Here is a 21,312-nt window from a genome sequence, read left to right on the forward strand (position 1 = left end):
ATGAAGCACTTGTCCCGTGAGCCCCGGGCAGCCCTCGCTGTGCTCTTCCTCACCGCTGCCCTCTGGGATTCCTGCTCAGCAGGTATTGCTCTCTTCTCTTCTCTTCTCTTCTCTTCTCTTCTCTTCTCTTCTCTTCTCGTCTCTTCTCTTCTCTTCTCTTCTCTTCTCTTCTCTCTCTCTTCTCTTCTCTTCTCTTCTCTTCTCTTCTCTTCTCTTCTCTTCTCTTCTCTTCTCTTCTCTTCTCTTCTCTTCTCTTCTCTTCTCTGCCCCTGCCCCTGCCCCTGCCCCTGCCCCTGCCCCTGCCCCTGCCCCTGCCCCTGCCCCTGCCCCTGCCCCTGCCCCTGCCCCTCTCAGTGCCTTCATGTATTGCCCACCAACACTAATTTATTCTTTAAAAATAAAGGGGCACTCCCTCACTTCACTTTAAAAGTATGAAGAGCTGGAATTAATTAATGCTGATGAGAATTACTAGACATGACTGATCACAGCACACTGTAAAGGGATGTTCTTTTGCCAGTTATTTACAGAGCCACTGTAGATGTGACTGAGTTGCAGATTGCTCCTCTGAATGGCAAGGAGCCAGAGGCCACAGTTACTTGGCCTTCTCCTGCTTGCTGAGGCAGGACCACCTGCAACACCACCCATTAGGATCACTGGACTCTGATTTAACTTTCATTACAAGCTTTCTGCAGAAAAGGTGGCTTTGGTGCTACCTTAATTGTAGAAGTTGCCTGAAACCAAAGTGTAACTGAGACCTGTGAGCTGCTCCTTTCTCACCAGGCTGCTGCCTGCATTGTATATCAGCACCAGGTGAGAGCTGCCAGCTGTTTAAAGATGGGCTGGCTTTGACAGCCTCTTCTTTGGGCTGCAAGATCTAAAAACACAAACCAGCACTCAGCATTTTGCATTGCTTCCTTCCACAGGTCATATGCAGGTTTTAATGATTCTTCCCAGTGCTTCTGTGAGGTACTTATTAACTGAGAAAACAAACTATGGGCTTGGCCAAGGTCATTCTGCAAATCCTACAGGAGTCAGACAGAAGAATGGGGAATACTCAGACCCTTCCCTGGAGCAGGTTGCCCAGGAGCTCACTCTGAGCATGGCAGAGGCCACAGGGAAAGCTCTGGTATTGCTGGTGTTGGGTCAGCTCAAAACACAGAGCTAGGCACAGCAGGTGACCCCAAGGGGAACATGTCCTACAGGACAGCCTCAGTTTACTTGCTGTCACTTGGAAAACACCAAACTCAAAGCAAATCTTTGGTCAAAAGTGTCTCATTCTGTTTTGTTTTCCTCAGCTGAAACCAAACCTGAGCTTTTATTTTGTACTCTTTGGTAAAATCAAGCTGGTGATGATTTTCTGTATTACATTCCAGATTAGCAGCTCAGAGTGATGCCTTGACTGGAAATAGTTCTCTCTTAGCCCTGCCTGGTCTGTGGAGGGTTTGGGCTGTGACACCATGACCAGATTTGGAGAGCTGGCTACAGAGCTGTGTCTCTGTAGAGTGTGTGTGCTGTCTCTCAGAGTGTGTGTGCTGATTCTGGGTAGGAATCAGGATAAAGATGAAGAACCCTCACCAAAGCTCCTCCAGGCCTCTCCCTCCTGATTTATTTCTGGATGTTGTATTTTTCAACCTGAGCTGGTTACCATGCTGGTATGAACCAGAATCCAACCAGATGCTCTGACCTTCAGCAAAGCCAAAGCTCCCCACTGGGGCCTCGATGGACCTGCTGAGGCTCCCCAAAGGTGGCTCAGCCCTTGGCTCTGCCAGACTCCTGAGCACCCTGGGATTTTTCCAAGGGTGAAAGGAGGAAGAGGTACAGCCTGCTGGCCATGGATCTCTCCATGCCACTGAATGGGGTCTCCCTTTCTGTGCTTGTTCATTCTGCCCCTGCAGCCTGGGCAAGGAGAGTGGTAATTTGAGCTCCCAGAGAATGGCTTGGCCAGGGTCACACCAAGGCAGAGGTGCAGAGATTCACCTGCTCCTGAGGGATGCTGCCAGAGCAAGCCTCTGGAGCTGGGGTTAAAAGTGGTGGGATAAGGAAGTATATCCTAATGCAGCAATGTTTAGGGGCAGGAACTTACTTTCTTCAAATTGTTTCCATCCTACCAACCTATACAAGGCAAATGACTTTCAGATTTTCCTGCTTGATGCCAAACATAGCTTTTCTAATCCAATTTACCTTTCGTCCTGTGCTTTCCTTCTGGCAGCAGCTGAAGACATCTCCAATGTTTCAACAACCGAGTACGAACCACCGTGTCTTAGTAAGTCTTCATAAATAATTACTACCTGTTAAAGTTAGGTGATGAGTCTACACAGTGACTGAGAGGCTGTCCTGGAAAGGGATTTATCTCCTCTCAAGTGGGTCAACCTCTAGGATGCATTTTTAAAACTCCTCCACTGTCGTGGTGTGATATCTTAGGTACGTTGAGACAGACTCATAGGTTTGAACAGACTAATTGATAGCCAGTTTGTGTCCTAAAGCTCCCTGCCAGACTGGCTGCAGGCATTATAAGGGTTCCCAAGAAGCCCCCTTTCCCCTGCCCTACCAGGTCTTTGTCAAACATCCAGCTGGGACAGCAGCTCTCTGGCCACAGAGGGCAGGGACAGGCCTTCCCAGGCATTTCCCCTGGGGAAGGCTGTGAGAAAACTCAGAGAAAGAATTAAAACAATTCTTATCTCCACCTGCTGCACCTGTTACTAGGCAAATGTGGAATGTGTTATGGAGATTTGCTTACCAAAGGGTGGTGGTGTTTTAGTTGGTGGACCAATGAGGTCAAAGCAGTATCAGACAGGCTAGAAGGGGTTATGGGTTCCTTAAGAATAGAGTATTAATACAGTATGGAAGAATAAAGCAATGGTTCAGCCTTCTGCATCATGGGGTCAGTGCTAATTACACCCATGTCAGGGGGACCTGCATCCACAGCCAGCCCCAAACAACCCGAGATCCCACCAGAGTCATCCACCAGGTTAAGAGCCAGGCTTGGAGGAAAGATGCCAAGGCAGAGGGACAGAGCAGAAGCCATCTGCCTTCTCTAGTGAAGGAAACCTGTCAGGTACTTGGCCTCCCGTGAGCTCACTTCCCTTTTCCTCCCCCAGACGTGAACTTCTGCAGGCAGGCAGCCACGTGCTGCCCCTCGGGCATGGATGACTACGGGTGGATCGCAGCGGCCGTCGGCTGGAGCCTCTGGTTCCTGACCCTCATCCTGCTCTGCATGGACAAGATCATGAAGCTCAGGCCTGATGAACCCAAATATTTGGTGGCCTGAAGCAGAGGGAGCCAGCAAGCGGCAGCACTGGGCAGACTGACAAAGCATTTCAAACACTTGTAAGAAACAGAAGGGAAAGGGAAAACACTTCCAGCCCAAAAGGGCCAGATCTAAGCGGGGCAGCTGCTGAGGCTTCACCCTCTCTGGCAGGCTGGAGCTGCCAGCCAAGGTGTGGAGCAGGCAAATCCCTGTAAGCCACCACATACCTGCCACAGTACAAGATCCCCCACTTGTCCCTGAGCCCTCTCGTGCTTGCTGTGAGCACAGCGACAGCAGGAGAGGCTGAGGGACCAGTTACCAGCCTATAGCACATTGCCTCAGTGCATGGCCTTCGGGTTTGACACAGAAAGTGGGCAAATAAAGCTATTTTCTGGAGCAGCAACATTACCAGAGCCATTACTAAGCTACAGGCCAGGTCACATCAGTAAGTGGAGGTAATTAATTGATTTTACCGAGGCCTTTTCACTCACTAACCTGTGATATTTAAAAGTCTATTAACTGATACATGGGAAGACTTATGGAAACTTAGGGATTGTTTGGGCTGGTTTGAAAATAAAACTAATTTTTCCAGAGCCATTTAGAGGTGAACTGTGTTGCAGGAATTGAATGTTGGCTGTATTTATTCAGCTTTCACCTGCCTGAGAAACTAAGCCCAGCTGAACTGTGGCAAGCAGGTTTAAACCAGCATATCCAATTCATGCACAAAACTGTTCCTATTTATCTGAGATGATAATAAACACTTTTATTGATTGAAAGACTCTCACTGAATAGTTTATATGGATAAAGCTTAGAAGTTGTTAGAAACAGGATTCTCAGAAGACGTAATCATGCAGGAGGGCTTGCCTCACTGCAGTCAAACTCTGATTTGGTGCAGTTGCACCATATTTATTTCTCTCTCAATAAATCAGCATCTAACCTACCTATCCCTACACAAGGTTAGCAAACCTGCTAGAAATCAACTGAAATTAAACATAAAAAGTTACTTTTAAATCTAAAAAACAGCATTGGAGATCTTTACCTGCTAGAAATAATTATACTCTTTCATAAGCTCATCAGTATGTAACTTCATGAGTGAGAAATGACAGAAACCACTTTAAGGCTCTTTCTACTGATTCTGGCACAATTAACACTTTGATCAGGACAATTTGGTCACTTCAAAGTGATGGGCAGTTGTCCCTTATCAACTAGCCCCCATCAAGGTGAACAGGGACAAATTAGACACTGAGGAGAAGAAAATACATCCTTCCCTATAACTATTATCACTTTAGACAAAAGTTCTTTCAGGGTGAAATGCTGAACAGAGATGCTCACGTCAGGAAAGTAAGTTTTAAAAGGGAAGGGCTTAATTCTCAACATTTCAATATACAGAAATAAAACAAAAGTAATTTTCACACAACAAATCTCAGTGTTGGAAACACTCAACTTCTTTCCACAAAACCCTCTCATTTATGAACAAACTTAGAGAAACAAAGGGCTCTCAGTCAACACCAAAATGTAAAGAGAGTTGACATTAAACCATTGCAATCACTCATGTACTACAAGTCTTGTACCTACATACATAATTTTTTCCTGTTATTTAGTTTTCATAACAGAAAACAACGTGAAAAGCAATGTGAAAGACACTGTGAAAAAAATCTGCACTTACTGCCTTCATGTCTGCCTTCTGCAGATCTCTTCTTACAGGCATTTTTCTCTGGCTTGGGAACACAGAAGTGCCTGCTGGAGATAGCACTGCTCTTCATCTTTGAGGGGATATGTTTCATAGCTTTTGCATGTCTTTGAGTTTTCAGCATGTGATGCAAGCTCTAGATGTGCTACAAGAGCAACAGCAACAAAGAGCTGCACAACAACTGGGGGCTTCCTAAAGTCTGCCTTTAGAAGCACAGCTTGTTCATTCTTCACACTCTCAAAAATAGTGCAGATACCTTCAAGGATTGTAGTAGACTTAAACCTTAGGTTTCACTTCTAGCAATTTTTTTTTGAGGACTCCCAGCTCAACCAAATGGGGGAGAAATGGAAAAAAAAAACCCATATTTTGTTAAAATGTAGTGCCCTCAAAGATTTTGTGTGCCTGTGTTCAGAGGCGATACCCAAGTCTCCACAAAATCAGGTATAAAAATGGAGTACACCTCTCAGATAATTTCTGCTGTGAAATGTATGTTTTTCTAGATCAGTGACCTGTAAACTTCTGATCTGATATGACAGGGTTGTTTCTTCCTGCATCACCCATTCTGACATCTGACACTGTCAGGTTTGATCCACAGCTGCTTCTCTTCTTTGATGGAGTCACTTGGAAAGACTCAGTGCTGTAATGAATCTCAAGAAGGCACTGCTGTCCCCAGGTGTGTCTGGGATCCCTGAACAAGGTGGCAGTGTTCACAAGGCTATCAATGGAAACATCTTATCTATTTCTACACAATACAGGGCAAACCCCCAAAGTACTATTTTAAAGGGACTCTGAGGTACACACTATGTACTGTGCTGATCCTAAGGGCAATCACAAGTACAATGCAAAACAACCCACTTAGCAAAAGGAGGAGAAAAGCCCTAATGGTATTATCAGTGCTCCAGGGGCTTGTCCAGTTACAGAAAGCACTGAATTAAAAATTTGCATCTGAATGACTTGAGAAATTGATATAAAGACTGAAATTAGTAGGCAGAAATGGATTTCTAAAATGTAAAGATGATCTGTAGTCTGCTGTTAGATTTCCTGGAATAATTTTAGCCAGGGAACACAAAGGAACACTGGTTTTGGGTTATAACCCCTCATTTAAGAGCAACTGAGTCACAGTTGAAGGCTGTGGTCTGGTTTTGATGCACAAATTAAAGAAATAGAAGCACAAATTAAATATACATGACTGTATAGTACAAAGCCTTATAAAAGTGGTCCATGAGCAGAGCTGCAGACTGATGTTCACATTTATTGTGTATTATTTCATGCTCTTAATATCATTCAAAATATAATACTTCTAACTGTAGATCCCAACTAGTGCAATGCTGTCCAATCCCTGCTGACTTCAGGGGAGCTACACAAACATCCAGCACATGCCTTGTTTTGTTCTTTGGGGTCTTTTCACCGAAATTCAGGAAGCCTGTCATTTTTATTCCCACAGGAAACGTTGGAGGCAAAGCATAACCAGTGATTTATCAGCATGCATAAATCCTTTTTGCGTTAAACCTGGGTGCCCCATCAAACTGCCACATACAGCCTCATAGCACTAAGCTGGTATAGACACTTGAAGGTCTCCAAACACATATAAAGTAAGGTGATAGCTCCAGATGATGATGGTCTGTCCAGGACCAAAAAGTTCCTCACTGGAATGAGATGGAGAAAAAAAATCTATTCCAGCTCTTATGATTTAGTACAAAGGAAACTAAGAACATTGTTGAAACCTGGATGGCTAAAAAAAAAAAAGTGAATAAAATTCACAAATTTGAACCCCAGCACTGCTGACAATATCAGCAGAGTTCTTCCTATTTTCTGCACCAAGTTTCTGAATATCAGGCATGAAGATATGTAGTGCCTGGAAAGGGAAGGGAGATGCAGACAGCACCTGGGAAAGCTGCTGGTCTGCAAATGTGTCAGACAGACACACAGAGCACTGGGGACATGTAACTGAACAGCACTTTCAATAACAAAGGAGAAAAGCAGCAGCACAGCATTGCAGGTAACTGCTTTAATTTGCCTGGAGATAGTATCAGTCACATCCAACTAGTGATTTTAAACAATTCTGAATTTGAGCCTAAATGGATTGGTACTTGATGCTTGACTCCTCATCTTTTCAGATACCACAGCTTTGGTAATGACTCACATTACTCACTGCCTTGATCCTTGGGGTTTTAGTGAATGAGCTACATATTAAGCAATTGCACTTTACAATGATTACACTTTGCCAAATCACTAGAGGAATGAAAACTGGCAAGCATCTGGGCTCCCTACTCACATGAAACACACAGACAAGACAGAGGTTAAATTCATAAGAAAAGGTGCTCTGTGCTGGGACTCTGTAGGAATTTTGATGAAGTCATTACAAAATCTAGGATTTCAAAGACTTATTGCCATTAGTCACTTCCAAGGAATGGAATATAGGCATTCTTGGGAAGCAACAAACCTCTCTTATCCTTACACTCCAGATTCTGCTTATTTTGTGGCATGTGTGGTACCAGTGTCTGTTGTGGAATCCAAAGCTCACTGCAGGTTTCTGTCCTTGGATCAAACATGTTCAATTAGCTGATTTCCAACTCTTATTTTGCAATAACTATTCAGAAATAAACCACAACATAAACAATGCAGTATTGTCTCCCAAGCCTGCAAACTGCTTGGAAAAAAACCAGCTATAAGAGACTTGTGACTTTTCCTGTCCACTTTGACAATATGACCTTGACAGTGTGACTTCTGGAGAAAAAATTAAAGTACTTCTTCAGGTTTTCCACAGCTTTTTCTAAATGGGATAAGGGAGACACCTGCAAAGCTCCACCTCTACTAGAGTATTCCCCCTTCATGGCATTTCAACACATTGTGTATGTAAGCCAGATCAGTTCAAAAATATGCAAGTTCTAATGTAGCAACCCTCTGGGCTCAAATACACGAAGAAAGCACCATGCTTTAGCTGAGCAATACTAACATCCTATAGAGACATGACAACATTAGCTAAGAGAGGTCAGCTCCTCCTTGGGAAGACTAAATAATGCCCATTGGCACTAGTGTTGAGTGCTCTTTCAGCTGCAGGAAAAGGCACTCTCTGCTCCCTGGCAGAGCTAGATTATTGTAAGCAACGTTGTGTCAGTGATGCTGTCTGCTGGAAGTGACAAAACACTTCTTGTAACTTCACTGCAGTTCTACTCTGCAAAAACAAGAGCATTGTTTCCAGCACGCCAGCAAATTTTCTTCCGCAGAGCAGTGAGGTGCAGGAGGATGTGGCAGTAATCCCAATACATGGCTGTGCATTACAGATCTTCTGAACAGGAGATTCCTGTGCCACCACCAAGCCCAAAGACAGAAATGATTGTCAGGATCAAAATCATCCATGGAAACGCTTGGCTGGGAGTGTTCAATGCAAAATACAAAGCAACTTTCCTGAAACCCTTTTATCCAGGACTGCATGGACACAAGTCCAGCAATCAGTTCAGAAGTTTGTGGATGCTCAGATCATCTGTACTGCACTGAACTTGAACTGTTTCATATTTGGTGACTATGCTGAATTACTACTGACAGTGGCAAATCCATAACCCTTTCTCCAATTTCCTTAAGTCCAAGGATAAAAACTTTCTGTTTTTTCATCATTACATTATTTTAAAATTTTTTCTTTAGTCAAGTTTCTTTCAGATCTGTGTTTTAGGACCAAAAGAGCGCTGTGCATGCCAAATATAACACAGCATTAATTCTCTTTCAATACCAAAAAATTGCTCCTGAAACACAAACACACAGCTACTGCTTTTAAATCATGCACAGTAATAAATCCTTCCAATAGCCAGGATGAGGAAACCAACTTCCAAGCAGCTTTGGGATGGAAATATTTGAGAAGTCTGCCGGGGAACACTACAGAGCTCTTAAGAAATACGTACATTTGAATATCTCTGGAAACGCAAACCTATAATTTTCATTTTTCAACTCTTTAGTTCTCATTTCATTTCACCTGCTCTACATGTGGCAATAAGAGGATTTCTGCAAGCGAACTCAAAAACCACCACATCAGGGATCCAAGGAGGTTTTGCATTTGTTTCAAAAGATTCTTCAGAGCATTTGTTCAAACGTGCCAATACTTTATTCCAGTTTGGAAGTAACAGCCTAAACACAGACTTCCCGTTATGGAGTAAGAACTACTCAAAACTAAATATAAGTGGCCATTACAAAGGAAAAAAAATATTTGATGTGTAAAAGGTACCAAGAAAAAGTAACACAAAATCAAGACAAAACATTCCACCTCTACAAACTACAAAGTGCAAAGAAATGTGTATTTTCCTAATACTAATGTAACTTCTTTTTTAACCAGTCTTCAGTGGGATTCATGGGACTGCAGCTCCATTCCAGAAAAGTCTCTTCAAAAAGGCAGTGCAACTCCACGGATTGTTGCTTCTCAAGTTTCTTACTCTGTGTGAGTAAACTCCAAAGCATACATGTGACTACATGGTTTTCAGCGGGAGTCATGCAGGTGCAGCCAGGGACAGCATGAAGAGAGCAATGTTTGGATCTGACCTGCCAATCCTATGCCACAGGCTGAGCCATGAAATATGTCTACTGGTGACAGCAGAACACATCCCCATCCTGTCTCCTCCATTTCTAAATAAAATCTAACAGGAAGAGAGAAACATTCCCTCCACAAAAGGCAACATTGATTTCCACATTTAAGCGATTCAAAGCTGCTGCTTGTCTCTAGGCACATCTAAACATTCCTGGAGAAACTCCACAGCCATGCTGAACTGCTTCTGGGAGTCTCACTGAGGAAAGATGTTCCTCACCCATACAAACCAGCACTGCAAGTGGTGAAGAACTGCAAAGAGGGGCTGTCATGGACTCTGCTTGAGTAGGACAAGGGGCAATCCCTAAGATTTCATCTCTTTACAGAGCACTGTCACAGGTGGCCTGGCAGACCCGATTGGTGCCCTCTGCCTTCTGACAATCAGGTGTCATCCCTTTTATTCTTAATCAATTTCCAGCTTTCTGTCCATATTCAGAACACACCAAACTGGTGCTATTAAAAAAAAAATCCATTTATTTCTTTGCATCTGCAAAAATATGGCCAACAACATTTCCCTACCTCAAAGACACAGATGTTCTTCATCCTGCCACTTCAAAGCTCTTAGCCAAAATAGGGAATTTTCAAGGACTGGCACCTGTTTACAAGGAACTGCTAGTTAAGGCACAAAACAGAAAATGCACATTTCTTCCTTGAACTAAAAACTACGATAGCTGGACAAGTGAGGAACGTACTGAGGGCAAAAGTTAAAAAAGTGAGTTCAGCTGCCTACCATCACGCACACCACAGAACTGGTGACTTCCCTTGGGCTTGAATATACACCCAGCGTTTTTATGTAATCCACCAAATGTTTTCAAGCCATGAGTTAGCAATAACAGCATGAGCTGTTGTGGTTCTTGGGAAGTTATGACTGCTGTACACAGCCTCCTTCTAAGATAAGGCCATAACCTTGATGTTCATGGTCCAGTTTAGAGGCACTGGCTTGGTAGGAACATACACTTTTGGGTGATGCCTCTGTTATTTACCTGTGTCCATAAATGTGCACCATACTGGGGCAGCCAGCACCACAGCAGCCTTCTGGTGCAGGGTGACAAACACAGACCTTGGCTGACACTGACTGCTGCTCCTCCACCTCTGACAGAAGCCTGATCCAAACCACTGCAAGTACAGTACACTGCAAAGGGTCACCAAGATTCCACTTCCTGCTCCAGAGCGGCCATTTTTAAGATTTCCAGCCCAGCACCTATGCAGTTTATCCCTCCTAAAAGCAAGGTTTTCTCCCCTGAGTCAAAAGCCCGCAGGCACTGGCAGGACCACGTGTCACATCCCGGTGGAGAATATTTTACAGTACTGAAGCACGCCCCACCTTCCACACCGAGTGTATGAAAAATAACTGTAACATTTCACTTGGCTCCAGCAATTTTGGAGCTAAGAAGGAGGCTGGAGGTCAACATTCTCGCCACGAGAAGGAAACCAAGCACGCTAAATTATGTAGCTCTCATCTTGCCAAGTTCTTCTATGTGCCAAACTAAACAGAGACTAAACACAAATGTCAAGGAAATTTGTGAAGAAAGGGAAGAGCCCGAAGATTCCATGAACCAGATGGTTTAGTCATAGAAATGGATGCAACAGTTGGTAACAGCTTTCTGTGCCTGTACCAGCCTTTCATCTGATTGATGTTTACAGAAACCAGGAGATTCATTAGCAGATACTTAAATATAGGATACTTTAAGTTTCAGGGGAAAAAAGGTTTGTTTGGTTCCCCCCTCCCACCTTTTAATAGGGCTATTAAAAAAGAAAAACTAGCAAAAGAACTCAAGCACACAGGGATGCAGAAATTTGCAGATTTTCTCCCCCCAGAACTTCCACGTGGAAGCACACATTCTGGCACATGCATTCCACAGAATCCTTTTGTAGCACATGAAAAAACAGCTTTTCCTGTAGCTGCAAAAAGAATTGGTCTCCCTTGAAAAGGCTTTTCTTGGAACTGGTGGCTGGTAACTGATGTCACTTTTCTTCCTATAAGAAGATACAGACTAGGCCATACCAATTTTTTGGACACTGGATGAGGTCTCCAGCCAATCTGAGAACATAACTTCCAAACACAGCTTTCTGACTTCTTCTATTTTACTATCTTGTTGAAAGTTTTAAAGAGAGTTCTCTTCATCAGAAAGCCTCTTTTATTTACAAATACATATTTGTCCTGTGTTCTTCATAAGATTATGGACTAAAAAGAGAAATGATACACATCCAAATATAAAAAGATGGAATTTCACAATAGCATCATCACCATCACTAGCAAAAAAAAAAATATGAATGAGAAGCGGCTTAAGTACCTCTAAATTTCAAAGCTCTCATTTCACAGAGAACATTTTGTTCTTAAATAGCTGGAACCAGATAAAATTAATTTACCTCCTAGAAGACCACATTTTCTTGAAATGAAGTCACAGTAATGTGCTAATATTATAAGCATTGGTCTCTGAGCTCACTACAGAATTAAACTGGAGAAGGACGTGGGGTCTGAAAGAGATGGTTTTAATGGGAACACTTAGCAACAGTCAGTCTTCAGTGCTGTCAAAATGACCAAATGAACGCTGCTTGATACACTCCTTCATTCTTCAAAACCTGGCATTTTGCAGAAGTATTGGCAACATTCATGTTTACAAAGTTGGCAGAAAACAAATGTTTATTTTTATCCTAGAATTATCACACAAAAAACTTAAAAAATTCAAATCATAGTGACCTGTTGGTACTGCTGTTACAACCGTGCTGGTGTTCTGATTCCTTTCAAACCTCAACCAGTGCCCATAAGGGCTTTACACATAGGCCAGGGAACTGGAAATTAATTTACACTCCTTCATTACTATAAGTCCCTCAAAACAGTTTCATACAGCATTTTGATGATCATAGGTAAACAGAAAAATAACTGAGCTCCCTAGAAAAGAGGGAAACATACCACCTTTTTTTCCACATCAGCGAGCAACTGAGGTTTTGGTTTCGGCCGCGAGTATGACGGACACACTTCATGAACAAGGTACAGAGGGACTTCTTCCCCCATGTCCTCCCAGCTGTTTTCATTTCAGTCTTAGTCCTGTTGCCCTTACTGAACTGTGCACTGGAGCCAGGAGCAGATGTGGTAGCCAAGGACCACCACACCACACTGGTGTTATGGCACCTGTACTTCCCATTTCTACCCCAAGAAGTGAAGCAAATGCAACCCCTGCCTGGCTGCCCAGTGCTCTCTCTGGCAGATCTCTGCTCCTCAGACCCCTGAGCAGTGCCAGCTGCTCCTGTCTGAAACACCTACACTGCAGCACCTAATTGTCCTGCTGTCCATTGCCCTCGGGTAGGGCTCCCAAGCCTCCTCACCAACACTGAGCCTGCCCTCCATCTCTGTGCCATTTAGTAGCTTTAGTTCACTCTGACCTGAAAACAAAAACACTACAACCAGTCGTGACTTAAGCAAAATGTCCCTGTGTATTATGTCAGTTACAGTTATGCAATGGCCAATATTAGCAAATTCATAGCTAATTTTAAATAAAAACTCTGAAAAAAACAGCGACAAACAGTTCCATGGCACGTACCACTCTTACCATGGGGATAATGCTTACCCTTTGTCCAAAGGGACAGTGGAAACAAGTATAAATATAGAAACTGTCTCAAAACTGCAAATCTAAGCCTATGTTAATGCTCTAAATTGTCACTGACTTCCACTAAAATTATTCAGATCCAAACATAAGCAATGATTTAGGACATCAATTTATAACATGATGCTGGTGACCCTGTACCAGTCAGGCTGGATTAGTTTCTGTCCACAAAGCAAACTACAGAGTGGCAATAGTTTATCGCTGGTCTTGCAAGAGCATTTAGTATGCAAATATGGTTTTTTAAAGATACACACACACATTTCCCCAGATTCAACTGTGGCTGAATATTCCCCTTCCAGTTTTCAGTAATTTTTAAACAAATTAGATATCAAGCCCTTTCTGTTTGGATGCTTTGCTTTTTTTTTCCAGCCTGAATGAGTCTACAAATATTTTCTTAATTATACAAGGCCAATGTTTCACTTTGCAAACATTGAAGATGAAGGAACACTTGAAGCTTCAGCACCAGAAGGAAAACAAGGAAGAGTGCAGAGGGTAGCTCCATTCAGAACCACAGAGCTGTAACAATTATTGTTCCAGTTTAATACAAGTAACTCATAAAGACTTTTTTTCTAAGTAGTCCCATTGTTCCTGGCAACCAAAGTGATTCCTATGTGAGATTGGACCTTCAAGACCCTTAAGTTGATACAGTTAGCAATCCTGCAGAACAGCAACACAAACCAGTTCCCCATAAGCACTGGAGAGATAAGAATACTTGTAATCTCTTGCAAAATGTCATCTCAGTTCATTAAAAACTTCACCTACTTCCTTAGAAAAAGGAGTCTATCATTCTTGGAGATAGGTCCTGTCATTTTTTTGTTGTTGTTGCTGCTGAAGTACCGAGTTCTTGACCTACTGTTTTATTTATGTGTTAGCCTGAATGAGGGTAAGGAGAGAAGAGGAGCACCGTAATATTAGCAGATTAATTAATATTACTTGTGATGACACCGATGATTTTCCGTGTTTGTCCCCCATCTCTCCTTACTATTCTCATTTTGTTGCCTTTTTTGATTTTTCCAGAGTGCTGTCAACAGAGCTGTGGAAGTTCCTTCCTTTGTGAAAACAACATTGCTGATTTCCTCTGAGTCTTTGCTTCCATAGGAAGCAGATACCTGGCAGATTTGCAATGGAATGCTAAATCAGCTATGGAAGTTCTGCACTGTTGTCTGTTTCTGAGAGAGACGCAGAAGTTCTTCTCTAATTGCTTTGATAAGAGAGGCTGACGAGTGACCTGGCTGGAGGTCCTCAGTGGAACTGGTGGTGTAGCAAAGGCCCTGGCCCTGAAGGCTGTTGTGTGGAAGCTGAGCAGGAGGTGCTGAGGGCTGCCTGGCTGAAGTCCTCGGCATCTGGAATACTGGTGAGGAGGAATATTCTGGGTGTCCATGCATATGCGTCTGGAAAAAGGGAGAAACCATTATTGTATTCTCTGAATAAATGTGATTATCCCAGAAATGACAAGAAAGCAAAAAGGCAAAGAACAGGAGGGAAAACAACATGGAGATGCTTGTATCTGCTGCAATGGCTCTTTTGTTACATGAATGAGTGACATCTCTTATGGAGCACAAAACAAGTTTACACAAAATTGTTGGACTGCCTCAAGTTCAGAGACACCCCCCCCCCTTTCCAATCTACAGTATTTTTAGGAACTGAAATGGAAGGAGGTGGGGAGAAACCCTACAGGACTAGAAATCAACAGAATTGGCTTCTCTTACCATCCACTACTACCCTAAAAGACAGCAGGCAAATAACTTCTTCCCCTGGCTGTCATTTCTCCATACTATTTATAAGCAGAGCTACTACTATTTCCACCTTCCCTTTTCCTGCCTACTTTGCCTGTTCAGACTGTACACTTTTGAGGCCCCTGTGACTGACCAGTGCCCAGGAAAACACTGTCAACAGAAGAAGCAGCAAAAGAAAACTACTAGGATTTGAAAGATTAGATTTTTCCATACTCAATATCTGAGAAATGCTACCCCAGCTTAGGGACAATCATTGTTTCAGGGCAGGAAGGGGTTAATTCTGCCTTTGTTCAGTAACATACATTTTCTAACAAAACAAGAGAGACAGGGAACAGAAGCCTGAGTTTATGGCTTGTCCTTCTGCAAGACAAACTGCTTACACTAAAACAAAGCATGGATTTACAGTACACCGGGTGACTGCAGCAACTCCCAGTACAGACACAAACAAGGCACATTTTGAAAATCCAGGTTCCAGCTGACAGCCCTGAAGCAAGTGTTTGCTCTTGCCTCGAATTGCTGAAGGCTGGGAGACAGCCTGAAGAAAACAGGGGACACAGAGGACTGGAAGGCACAGGTGGGAGCAAAGCAATGTGATCCCCTTGCCGGGGGAGCAGCAGGCTCAGAGCACAGCCACCACAAGTCTGTGAGCACTACCTTTGTCTGGGAACAAGCCTTAAGGAGTAGCAGAGTGAGCAGCCTGATGGGGGAAGAAAGGACAGCAAGGTCAGCTAGGAGAGCATTTGGGAGTGAGGGGGAGGGAAGACAATACAAAGCAGAGCCTGGGAAGGATATGGGGGACCTGCAGTGACAGTGGCAGCAGTGTGCAGGGAACACAAAAATGCATGGGAGCAAGTTCCTTAACATCTCTCATAATAGAAATGAATAAAATTTAAGCCATTTTGTATAAAGTAGAATTAATAATACATTCTGAGTCTCTTGTGCAGCTCACGTACAGCACTCCTCCTTTATACTGTTAATTCTGGGAGACAGATTAAGGGGAAAAGAGGCTTTAATAGAAGAATGATAGGTAAAGGTTTTCCAAGTAACATCCTGGGTTACTTCTTATAAAAGAGAGGTGATTTCAGTATCAGAAAGGAATGAATGGGTCTCCTGATTGTTCAGAATTATTCATTTGGCAGTGAAACCTGAAACTAATTCAGACATGCAGTCTAGAGTTGGCAAACCTGACAAGTACTCTGTGGGTTTATAGGGAAGAGATGACATTAAAAAATGTTAAAAGGAAACACTCCTTGATACATGAGTCTTAACAGCAACCTAAATTATGTTCAGGTTACTTTCATATTAAAATGCACTATGTGATTCAGCTCCTATCTTACACTGCACTAAATTACCACCCTAAGAATGGTTTCTTAAGGGAAGTTAGGAATTCTGATGACCACAGTGGCTGTTTTTTACACTAAGTTTTTCAAGGTTTTCTTAAATGTCTCAGAAAAAGAAAAGGGTGTGTTTCTGTGATTTCACATACAGCATCAGGATTAAACAGGCCTGTAAAATTTCAATACCACAGTGGTTTAGAAACCTAACCTCTATTAACCTACAACAGCAAAGTAACAGGAGCAAAAAGTCTGAAATAACTTTTGCTGGTTTTTAAAAATTTCTTTACTAACAGAAACACACAAAGATATGTTATATAATATTATATATGCAAAAATATATAGTTCTATTCTATAGCTATACATTTTATATTTTTCTCTCAAAACTTCTAGATTAGTAACAGCAGTATGAAACAATAAACAAAAATATTTTTATTGAATCTTCCTTCTTAAGAAATGAAGATTTTTGAGATGAAAGCGTAAATTTGTTAATCTCCATTTAATACCCGTTGAACTCTGGCCAATTTCAACTGAACCAAATGTATAAATATATACCCAGACATACCTGTGTATATATGAATATATGAACAGATATATAAAATTGACAAAACCAGGTAGCTAATTAGACATCACCTGATTTGTTAAAGCCTTATTTGTTATCATTGAATCTGCTTCTGAGTGGCAGAAAAGTCAAGTTAGGCTGTGCTCTGCTGGACCTCTTAGCCAGCATGGATCTCACAGGGCTGATCTTGGGGACTTGAGAGACAATAAGTTTGGTGAGACTTTCAGAGACACTAGAGTGGGCAGCTGAGTAGAAACATAGAGTGAAAGGGTAGGAGTATCTTTAGGGAAACACTGGAAACCTGCAGGAAGGCTTGGGAGAACAGTGGAAAGCTCCAGGGGACTGTGGAAGGGTAGGAGGTGATGCCAGGTGGTGGAGGGAGGTGCAGATATGCAAGACACTGAGCCCAACTGTAAGAAGCCAGGCTTCATTTGCTCTGCTGCTCAGAGGAGCACTTGCTCAGGACTGTATTTTGTGTCAGCTAAGGAAATGCTGTCCTTCTCCTGGTTGCCCTGGCCCTTCTGGATGGAGAATTAAGGTGAATTGGTGGTACCCTGCACACTGGCTTTGGGCTGGGAGGTACAAGGGACAGGTCATGTTCCAGCAGAAAGTCAGGCATTGACTTCAGGAATAAAGGGGTGAGGATGCTGTGAGGAAAATCACTACTGCAGGAAGAGAAATGCAGGTCCCTCTCCAGTTTGTGTGCAAGAAGAATGCTCTAGATTTCCATCTTCCTAAACGCAGAGCTTAATTTTAGAAACTTGCTCAGAATGAGGGAACAGTAAGACAAGGTTTGCATAGATCAGCTGAATAATGCACCATAAGGAACATGACCATCATTAAGTAAAGCCTCATTGCCAAAACAAGGAAAGACAAATTTAGAGCTCTGTCCTATTGAAAAATCCAAACTGTGAAGGTAATTATTTAACTACAGAAAGCTACAAGACTGTGACTTTTTGTTTGTTTGGTGGAGTTTTTTTTGTTTGTTTGTTTTTGTTTTTTTTAATGGGAAGAATCCTTTTTTTAAAAAAAATCCTCACAGGAAAAAGAAAGTTCAGGCAATACGTGAACTCTCCTACAACTGCATGACACCAAATTCAAATAAGTTTTAGTTCACTATCTCCTCCTTTTGCCTGTTTTTTAATAGCAAACTGAAAAAAAAAATCACATTGCTGTAACATACAAACTGCAGCAACCAGTGAGCAAAAAAAGCTGTCAAAGCCGAGGAAATCTTTAAACTGAGATGAACCAAAAGAAAAACAGCCTGGATTTAAATGACCTGAACAGGAACACGCCCACAGATGTAGAAAAGCCATTTTCAGAAAAGAGAGTCAAATGTAAAGAAAGGTCAATAAATGGTAACCCAGAGATGTCTCTGAAAATGGAATTTGAGACACTAAGATCTCTCATCTCTCTCTTTTAGATGTAAACTGGAATCATGATCTTCCATTCAAATGTCACAGTTTCAAGCACAGAAAGCACATTAAATTAGGGAAACAGATCTTTCAGCTTTGACAGTTGATGTTTTTGAATAGTATCAAACAGCATACCCAATTCTCAAAAACTTTATGCTGTTTCTCTTGAGTTTATTTGGAGTGGAGGCAGCTCAATTTCACCCAAATCTAGAGGGGTAAGCACATCCTGTTGCATTTCCTTTCTGCAAAGGTATGTCATGATCATGCAATACTGCAAAGCAACATCAAGTAGTGTGAACATACACTACCCTAAATATGCAAAAGGAGGAGATCCCACTTTCTTTCCTCAAGGAAGAAATCAGAAAAGATAGTTTAAACTAAGAAGCAAAAGAAGAAGCATAAAGTTGTCACTCTCGAGAGTACTGCAATAAACCTACTGCAGGTCAGTCTGCTCCAGGATGCAAATGCACCAAAGAGGGACTGGTAGCAGCCAAGTGTCTCCCTCCTTTCTCCTGAAGATATACTATCTTCAGCCTCACACATCTGGTTGAATCACAAGTGTCAACATCTGGAAGCACAGCTGCCAAGAACATGAAATCACTGTGGCTGCCTGGGCAACACAGGTAAATGAGTATGTGTTCATTTACCACATCCTGCTGACTTAGGCTAGGAAAGAAACTTGTTTAGAAACACCTCCAATGTTATGTGCAAGTATGTACCTTTTTCTGCTGCCCTGACTCTGGCTGTTAGCACTGATACAGAAGATAAAAGAACTTTATGCATACAAAATAGGATGGTAGCCTGGGACAATTTAATTCAATGTTTTCTAATGACAGCGATCTCAAAATACAGAGGCATATTTCAAAGAAGGAATGGAAAGCAGTATCCACCTCTGCTGGAGCTCAGAAGCAGAACTGGATGAACTGCAAGTAATGAGTGAAGGCCTCAAGCAAGGGAAAAAAAAAAGGCTAGGGTAAAATGAGAGAAAGCATTTGGAGAAGCAAAGGTGAAAGAGCAGCAAGCAGAAGTCAGAAGAGCTAACAAGGGTTTGAAGAGCAAAGCAAAGAATGTCAGAGAAGCAACTAAAAGTATTCTGGAGGGGGGAAAGGTCCAAACAGTAATGCAAGAAAAAAATACCCAAACAAATCACTACTTTGGAAACTATGCAAATGTGTAAGAGTACTCACTGCATCTCGCCTAGCACATTCATCCTCTCCACGATACTGGGGCCACCCTGGCCCCCCCGGCTGGCCATGCCCTGCTCTGCCTGAGGGGAGCTCCACTGGTTGACCTCCGATCCTGCTAGCAATTCCCACCTGAGTGAGGTGCTGTATCTGAGAACCTTAAAAGCAAATATTGTTTTTTTTTCATCTTCATACACAGTCAAGTTTGCAGGGCAGACATACGGTAACATAAAACTTTATTGGAAGCAGGAGACAAGAAGAAAATGGAGCTCTGTTTCTGTGCAGTTAATAAAAATCAGCAGAAAGAAGGCTGTCAGTCAGTGTGGAATGAAGACAGAAAAGTTATGTGCATTTTGTGCAGTTCATGTGAGTGTGATGCATTTCATGGCACTGCACTGAAAGAAGAGGTTGAGATATACACATCACTGACATGGGTTACTCCTCATTCCAAAAACATGCCAGCCCTTTCCAAACAGTGCTTACTGAAAGCTCTGGCAATGCTTTCATGCCAATTACTCAGCAGCAAAAAGAGGACATTTGCTCCTGTGGCACACCTTATTTGCATCACACTGGCAAGACCCTAACTCTGCAGACCCTCCTGCTGCGTGGCTCTGAAGAAGAAAACACACGACTACATCAGAGTGTGCTTCTCTCAGCTTTGCTTCGTGGTTAAATTATAAACCATGCTGTCCTTAACTAAGAGAAGGTCAGAACACACTGCATCTCCTTCCAGCCTGAAAGCCAACCTCCTCCCTTCTCCTCTTCCTTCCCTTCCCTCCTTCCCACTGCTTTCAAACATATGCAAGGATAGCTGCCACCATTAATTGCAAGAGATACATAACAACATGCCAGCTTTCCTTCTTCATTAATTGTCTCCCACGGGGAAATGACATTTACATTTTTATTCCTAAAATTACTATTAATACTTCATTATTCATTAGAAATGAAACACATTTAAGCCAGAGATACATAAAAGTGTGTGTATGTACAAAAGGGGAGGAAAAGACAAAAACAACAGTGTGATTTACGTGATGGACAGTTTGATCACTTTCCCTGTTTTCTCTCAAAACCCCCCAATATTTGAGAAGTTCAATATTTACACATAATTATCCTGAGGGACAGAAACTAAATATATTAAGTACCTCCAAACTTTAAAGCAGAATACATATGAACATTGAGACAATAGTGTGAATTAGAGAATAAAATAGTCACTGTTAAGCTGTAATAGTTACAACATTCCTCCTATTCTTATTCAGTTAACATTTACAGGGAGATGAGAGCAATTATCAAAACTGGGCTTTTGATATAAATATTTGATCATATTTCCAGTCTTTTTCAAGGAAGAAAATATTTATCTGGGAGAAAATGAACTGTAACATTTACATAGCAATACAACATTTTATTCTCAGAAGTGTTTGCTGCTTAGCTGCCATGTGATGTTACCATCTTACTCATGACAGCATTGGTGACTGCTATCAAAATTACCCCAACCACATCAGGGAAGGTGATTTCATGGGGGACAGCAAATATAGATAACTCAATCTAAAACTAAGAGATACTGCTTTAATGCACACAATTCTACAAAGAGGAATAAGAAAGACAGATGCAGAGAAGTATTAAAAAAAATTGCTATTTAGCATGCTGATTTGGGATGCAAAAATTAGTTCATTTAGCACAAAAGGAGGAGTTTGAAATGGAAAGTTAGCATACACTGTAATCTCTAAAACAAGTAATTTTTCATTCTTAGCAAATGGGGTTTTTGTGAAAATTCACTTTGTGATAACCAGTGCTTGTTAGATACTGAAAAAGGGGCAATGCACTTCCTTCTTCTGCAAGGTCCTAGAAAAAGTAAGGTTAATCTCACTTTGTGATCGTCTATTTTTGGGCATTGAGGACAAGGACCACATATCACATGTAGCAGCTGAAGGAGAATGACATCTTAGTGGTGACCTTGGCATAATATCAGATA

At 42.1% G+C, this 21,312-nt stretch overlaps 2 protein-coding genes across 3 annotated transcripts in view; one reads left to right on the plus strand and one right to left on the minus strand.

Annotated features, from left to right (window-relative positions):
• TMEM213 (transmembrane protein 213) lies at positions 1–3,268 on the plus strand. The gene is made up of 3 exons (XM_030237671.2): positions 1–82; positions 2,210–2,263; positions 3,099–3,268. The coding sequence occupies exons 1-3, from the start codon at positions 1–3 to the stop codon at positions 3,266–3,268; spliced, it is 306 nt and encodes a 101-aa protein (XP_030093531.2).
• An 8,711-nt stretch (positions 3,269–11,979) lies between these two features.
• The window catches only part of KIAA1549 (KIAA1549 ortholog), a 141,768-nt gene continuing 132,435 nt past the window's right edge, over positions 11,980–21,312 (minus strand). Inside the window, exons 19-20 of one of the 2 annotated variants that reach the window (XM_050987308.1) lie at positions 19,347–19,501; positions 11,980–14,503 (exon numbers count right to left, since the gene is read on the minus strand). In XM_050987308.1, the coding sequence (XP_050843265.1) occupies positions 14,249–14,503; positions 19,347–19,501 (410 nt within the window). In that variant the 3' untranslated portion in view covers positions 11,980–14,248. The remainder of the gene's footprint in view (positions 14,504–19,346; positions 19,502–21,312) is intronic. The other variant, XM_050987309.1, reaches the window with a different exon arrangement.

The sequence above is a fragment of the Serinus canaria genome, chromosome 1A (genome assembly GCF_022539315.1).
Source record: "Serinus canaria isolate serCan28SL12 chromosome 1A, serCan2020, whole genome shotgun sequence".
NCBI classification, from domain to species: Eukaryota; Metazoa; Chordata; class Aves; order Passeriformes; family Fringillidae; genus Serinus; species Serinus canaria.